This window comes from Poecile atricapillus, chromosome 32 (assembly GCF_030490865.1).
Source record: "Poecile atricapillus isolate bPoeAtr1 chromosome 32, bPoeAtr1.hap1, whole genome shotgun sequence".
Lineage (NCBI taxonomy): Eukaryota > Metazoa > Chordata > Aves > Passeriformes > Paridae > Poecile > Poecile atricapillus.
Window position 1 is genome coordinate 83478 of NC_081280.1, and position 6889 is coordinate 90366.

The 6889-nt window shown below is 58.2% G+C and overlaps 1 protein-coding gene across 1 annotated transcript; it reads left to right on the top strand.

Moving 5' to 3' along the window:
• Positions 1 to 1696: 1696 nt before the first annotated feature.
• On the top strand, positions 1697 to 6136 carry RABAC1 (Rab acceptor 1). The gene is given in 7 exon segments (XM_058860066.1): positions 1697 to 1736; positions 2293 to 2383; positions 3478 to 3675; positions 4484 to 4532; positions 4534 to 4582; positions 5289 to 5390; positions 6022 to 6136. Coding segments are annotated over 6 exon segments (561 nt in total). The 5' UTR covers positions 1697 to 1736; positions 2293 to 2309; the 3' UTR covers positions 6111 to 6136.
• Positions 6137 to 6889: the final 753 nt, after the last annotated feature.

Consider the following 6889-nt stretch of genomic DNA (forward strand, 5'->3'; position numbering starts at 1 on the left):
TAACCGACCCTGGGACCCCCAAATCGGATAAAGGACCCCCCCAAACCAACCCTGGAGAACCCCGGAATCCACCTGGGGACCCCCAAACCCAACTCTGGGACCCCCAAACCCACCCTGGGACCCCCAAATGGGGATCAGGGACCCCCCAAACCAACCCTGGAGACCTCCGGCACCCACCTGGGGACCCCCAAATTGGGTCAAGGACCCCCAAATCGGGACCGGAGCCCTCAAACCCAACCCTGGGACCCTCAAATGGGATCAGGGACCCCCAAACCGACCCTGGGACCCCCAAATGGGATCAGGGACCCTCAAACCCAACCCTGGGACCCCCAAACCACCTCCCCCCACCCCAAAAAATCCATTCCCCCCCCCCCCGCCCCCGCAGAGGGGGGCGCCCCCCCCCAATTCCCCCCCCCTCCCCCGAAGATGGATGGCGGCGGCGGCGCGGCGCGTTAATTAACACTTGAGTTAATTAGTTCGGGCCCATTTACGAGTAAAATGTTTTGATTCCAAGGGAATTTCCATTCGGCGGCGTCGGGTGATGGATGGGGAGGGGGCGAGGGGGGGGATTTGGGGAGGGGGTGGTGAGAGGAGACACCCCCCCCCCCCCATGGTTGTTTTTGGGGAGGGGGCGCTGTGGGCGCGAGGCCCCGATGACGTCACGGGCAGGTGCTGCCCCCTGGCGGATCCAACCCCCCCCAAAACCCCAAAAATCTCCTTTAATCCGCCCCAAAAAATTCCATTTCCCCCCCCTAAAAAACCTTGCAAAAAACCCCTTTTTTTCCCCAAAAAAAACCCCATTTATTCCCCCAAAAGCCCCTTTTCCCTCCCCAAAAAAACCTTTTTTCCCCCAAAAACTCCTCTTTTTTTTCCCAAAAAAACCCTTTTTTTCCCCCAAAAGACCTTCCCCCCCCAAATCCCTTTCTTTCACCCCAAAAAAACCTTTCAAAAACCTTATTTTTTCCCCAAGACTCCCTGTATTTTCCCTAATAAAAATCATGGGTTTTTCCACCCCAAAATCCTGCTTTTTTCCACCCCAAAACCCCCTTTTTTTTTCCCCCAAAAACCCATTTTTTCCCCTAAAACTCCCTTTTCTTCCGCCAAAATAACCTTTCCAAAAAAACCCGTTTTTCCCACAAAACCCCCCATTTTTCCCAAAAAACCCTTTTTCTTCCCCCAATAAAAATCCTCCATTTCCCCCCAAAAAAATAAATTTTTTTCCCCCAAAAATCCCTTTTTTCGCCCCAAAACTCCCCCCTCTTTTTGCCCTCAAATTCCCCTCCTCTGCTCGCCCCAAAAATGCCAAAATTCCCCTTTTTCCCCCCCAAAATTCTCCTTTTCCACCTCCAAGAGACCCCAAATTTCCCATTGGTGCCCACATAAGGTCATGGACCCGCCCACAAACCACCTCATGACCATATTTGGGCAAGGCCACGCCCCAAACCCCGCCCCACACCAAATAAGGACATTATAACCACGCCCACAATGCAGAATGCATAATGAGCTGTCCTGGCCACGCCCACACCCATATAAGGATGTGACCACGCCCACAACTCTATATCTGTCCATAGCCCCGCCCCAAACCATAGAAGGGATTGGCCACGCCCACTGAACAGCGATTACCATAAACGCGCAAAGCCCCGCCCCTTAACACGTATAAGGTCATGTCCCCGCCCATCATTACGTCATCACGCAGCCCCGCCCCCCGCCACGCGTTCCCGCCGCTCCGGCCCCAGGTGAGGGGGGGGAGCGGTTTCCATGGAAACGGGGGCGGGGGGGACCCCCCCAAAATCCCCGGAACGGCCCCAAAAATCCTCCCGGGACCCCAAAATCCCCGGAACGGCCCCAAAAATCCTCCCCGGGACCCCAAAATCCCCGAAATACCCCAAAAAATCCTCCCCGGGACCCCAAAATCCCCGGAACGGCCCCAAAAATCCTCCCCGGGACCCCAAAATCCCCGGAACGGCCCCAAAAATCCTCCCCGGGACCCCAAAATCCCCGGAACGGCCCCAAAAATCCTCCCCGGGACCCCAAAATCCCCGGAATTTCCCCAAAAATCCTCCCCGGGACCCCAGAATCCCCGGAACGGCCCCAAAAATCCTCCCCGGGACCCCAAAATCCCCGGAATTTCCCCAAAAATCCTCCCCGGGACCCCAAAATCCCCCGGAACGGCCCCAAAAATCCTCCCCGGACCCCAAAACCAGCGGAATTTCCCCAAAAATCCTCTCCAAAGTCCCCTAGCCCCCCCGAAGTTCCCCAAATGCCCCCATAACCCCCCGAATTCTCCCCCAGACCCCCCGGATCCCCCCATGGCCGAGCCCAAGCCCCTTCCCCAGGAGCTCCTGTTCAACCCCGAGAGCGACCCCCGGGCGGGGCTGGGCAGGTGAGGGGGGCCGGGGGGGTTTGGGGGGGAATTGGGGGGATTTGGGGGGATTTGGGGGGGTCTCAGGGGGATTTGGGGGAATTGGGGGGGTCTCGGGGGGAATTGGGGGGATTTGGGGGGATTTGGGGGGGAATTGGGGGGATTTGGGAGGGTCTCGGGGGGATTTGGGGGGATTTGGGGGGTCTCAGGGGGATTTGAGGGGGTCTCGGGGGGAATTGGGGGGATCTCAGGGGGATTTGGGGGGAATTGGGGGGATTTGGGGGGGTCTCAGGGGGATTTGGGGGGATTTGGGGGGGATTTGGGGGGATTTGGGGGGGTCTCGGGGGAATTGGGGGGATTTGGGGGGGTCTCAGGGGGATTTGAGGGGGTCTCGGGGGAATTGGGGGGATTTGGGAGGGGTTTGGGGGGGGTCTCGGGGGGATTTGGGGGGATTTGGGGGGGTCTCAGGGGGAATTGAGGGGGTCTCGGGGGGAATTGGGGGGATTTGGGGGGCAATTGGAGGGATTTGGGGGGGTCTCAGGGGGATTTGGGGGGAATTGGGGGGATTTGGGGGGAATTGGGGGGGATTTGGGGGGGGTTTGGGAGGGTCTCGGGGGGAATTGGGGGATTTGGGAGGGTCTCGGGGGAATGGGAGGGTCTCGGGGGGATTTGGGGGGGTCTCAGGGGGTTCGGGGAGGTTGGGGGGGATTTGGGGGAGATCTGTGGGATTTTAGGTGGGAATTTTGGGATTTTGAGTGGAACTTGGGGAATTCCGGGTGGGATTTGGGACATTTCGGGTGGGATTTGGGGAATTCCGGGTGGGATTTGGGGAATTCCGGGTGGGATTTGGGACATTTCGTGTGGAATTTGGGGAATTCCGGGTGGGATTTGGGACATTTCGGGTGGGATTTTGGGGAATTCTGGGTGGGATTTGGGACATTTCGGGTGGGATTTGGGAATTCCGGGTGGGATTTGGGACATTTTGGGTGGGATTTGGGGAATTCCGGGTGGGATTTGGGCGCGTTTTCAGGGCCTGGGACTCCCGGGGAATTCCAGGTGGGATTTTTGGGTGGAATTTTGGGATTCCCTGACCATTCCCCCCCCTCCTTTTCCAGGCTGTCCCCCCCCGGCTGGGTCCGGCAGCGCCTGGAGGAAATTTGGGGAGGGGTCCGGCCCTGGGGGTCCTTCCTGGACCAGCGGCGCTTCGGGGTCCCCCGGGATTTCGGGGAGCTCTGCCGGAGGCTGGGGCACAACGCGGAGAGATTCCAGAGCAACTACCTGATCCTGTTCCTGGGGCTGGTCCTGTACTGCCTGTGAGGGAAATCCTGGAATTCCGGGAATTCTGGAAAAATCCCGGCATGCTGGGGGCTCTTTGGGGCATTTTGGGGGTTTTTAGGGGATTTTTGGGAGGGTTATTCCCGAGGAATTCCCTGATCCTGTTCCTGGGGCTGGTCCTGTACTGCCTGTGAGGGAAACCCTGGAATTCTGGAAAAATCCCGGCATGCTGGGGGCTTTCTTTGGCATTTTGGGGGGTTTTTCGGGGGTTTGGGGGGGATTTTTGGGAGGGTTATCCCGAGGAATTCCCTGATCCTGTTCCTGAACTGCCTGTGAAGAAAATCCCGGAATTCCGGGAATTCTGGGGGGGATTGGGGCTTTTTTTGGGGGCATTTCCAGGCGGTTCCAGGGTTTTTGCGGGATGCAGTTCCTGAGGTTTTCCGCTCCTCTTCCTCCCAGTCCATCCCAGTCCATCTCAGTCCCTCCCAGTTAATCCCAGTTTCTCCAGGCTCACATCCCAGTCCATCCCAGTCCATCCCAGCCCATCCCAGTCCCTCCCAGTTAATCCCAGTTTCCCCAGGCTCACATCCCAGTCCATCCCAGTCCATCCCAGTCCATCCCAGTCCATCCCAGTTAATCCCAGCCCATCCCAGTCCATCCCAGTTAATCCCAGTTTCTCCAGGCTCACATCCCAGTCCCCCCCAGCCCATCCCAGTCCATCCCAGTCCATCCCAGCCCATCCCAGTCCATCCCAGTTAATCCCAGTTTCTCCAGGCTCACATCCCAGTCCATCCCAGTCCATCCCAGCCCATCCCAGTCCATCCCAGTTAATCCCAGTTTCCCCAGGCTCACGTCCCCGCTGCTCTTGGTCGCTCTCGGGGTTTTTGTCGGGGCCGGCGGTCGCCGTTCGGCTCCGGGCCAGGGAGGCGCCACTGGTGATACTGGGTGAGACTGGGATGGACTGGGAGGGACTGGGAGGGACTGGGAGGGAGGCACTGGTGATACTGGGATGGACTGGGATGGACTGGGAGGGACTGGGAGGGAGGCACTGGTGATACTGGGTGAGACTGGGATGGACTGGGAGGGAGGCACTGGTGATACTGGGATGGACTGGGAGGGACTGGGAGGGACTGGGCTGGACTGGGGGGGGGCACTGGTGGAGACTGGGATGGACTGGGAGGGGACTGGGACGTGAGCCTGGGGAAACTGGGATTAACTGGTGATACTGGGTGAGACTGGGAGGCACTGGGGGGGCACTGGTGATACTGGGATGGACTGAGGGGGACTGGGAAGGACTGGGACAAACTGGGAGCCACTGGGAGGGACTGGGGTGGGGACAGGTTCATTCTGGTTTATACTGGTTTACACCGGTTTGTTCTGGTTTATACTGGTTCACACCGGTTCATACTGGTTTATACTGGTTTACACCGGTTCGTTCTGGTTTATACTGGTTCACACCGGTTCATACTGGTTTATACTGGTTTACACCGGTTTGTTCTGGTTTATACTGGTTCGCACCGGTTTGTTCTGGTTTATACTGGTTCGCACCGGTTCGTTCTGGTTTATACTGGTTCACACTGGTTCATACTGGTTTATACTGGCTCACACCCGGTTCATACTGGTTTATACTGGTTTGTACTGGTCCCCCCAGGCCGGGAGCTGGGCCCCGCCCACCAGTTGGGTGTGGCCGGGGGGGTTTCGCTGCCGCTGTTCTGGCTGGCGGGGGCGGGGGCTGCCGTCTTCTGGGTGCTGGGTGAGACCCCCGGAACCCCCCCCAAAATATCCCCGGGACCCCCCCCAAAAACCTCCCCGGGACCCCCCCCAAAATCCCCCCGGGACCCCCCCAAAATCCCCCCGGGACCCCCCCCAAAATATCCCCGGGACCCCCCCAAAATATCCCCGGGACCCCCCCAAAATATCCCCGGGACTCCCAAAATCCCCCCCAAAAAATCCCGACCCCAAACTCCCCCCCAGGGACCCCCCCAAACCCCCCCTGGGACCCCCCAAACCCCCCCAGGGACCCCCCAAACCCCCCCTGGGACCCCCCAAACCCCCCTGGGACCCCCCAAACCCCTCCTGGGCTCCCCAAACCCCCCTGGGACACCCCAAACCCCCCCTGGGACCCCCCCAAACCCCCCCAGGGACCCCCCCAAACCCCCCCCGGGACCCCCCAAACCCCCCCTGGGACCCCCCAAACCCCCCTGGGACCCCCCCAAACCCCCCCCCTGGGACCCCCCAAACCCCCCCAGGGGACCCCCCAAACCCCTCCTGGGACCCCCCCAAACCCCCCCCGTTCCCCCCCCGGCCCCCCCGCAGTGTCGGGGGAGGTTTTTGGGGGGGGTCCCCAATTTGGGGGTCCCCCTGACGCCCCCCTCCCCCCCCAGGGGCTGCTCTGGTGTTTTTGGGGTCCCACGGCGCGTTTCGGCAACCGGAGCCCCCCGAGAGCCCCGAGCTGCAGATGGAGCCTGTCTGACCCCCAAAAGATCCCAAAAATATCCCCCCAAAATATCCCAAAATATCCCCCCAAAATCTTCCCAAAAATGTCCCCGAAATATCCCTCAAAATATCCCAAAATGTTCCCAAAAATCCACCCAAAATCCTCCCAAAATTCCCCAGAAATCCTCCCAAAACCCCCCTAAAATGGCCTCAAAATCTCCCTAAAATATTCCCCAAAATATTCCCAAAATCCCCCCAAAATCCCTTCGAAAAACCCTCTAAAAACCCCTCCCAACCCCCCCAAAACATCCCCCAGAATATTCCCAATTCCCCCCAGAATATTCCCAAAATTCCCCCCGAATTCTCCCTTCCCTCCCCCCCGGTTTGGGGCTCTGGGACCCCCCCCGGTGCAATAAAGAATTCCCATTTTTCCCCAAAAATCCACTCGGCTTCCGATTTCTGCTTTATTTGGGAATTCCCGGATTTTTCCCAAGTTTTTGTTTTTGTTTTTTTTCCTTTTCCGGGTATTTTTTTTTTGTTTGTTTTTCCATTTTTTGGGAATTTTTTGGGGGGGGGGAATTTTTTTTTTAAATTATTTTTCCCGCGCTGGGGGTGGGGGAGGGGTGGAAATTCCATTTTTTTTTTCTTCTCCTTTTTCCCATTTTTTCCCGTTTTTTTTTTTTTTTTTCCCCATTTTTCCCTTTTTTTTTTCCCGTTTTTTTCACGCAGGGTGGGGGGAGGGACAAAGAGGGGGGAGCCCCCCCCCCCAAAATATCCCCAGTGTGACCCCTCCCCCTCCAAAATCCCGGGATTTTT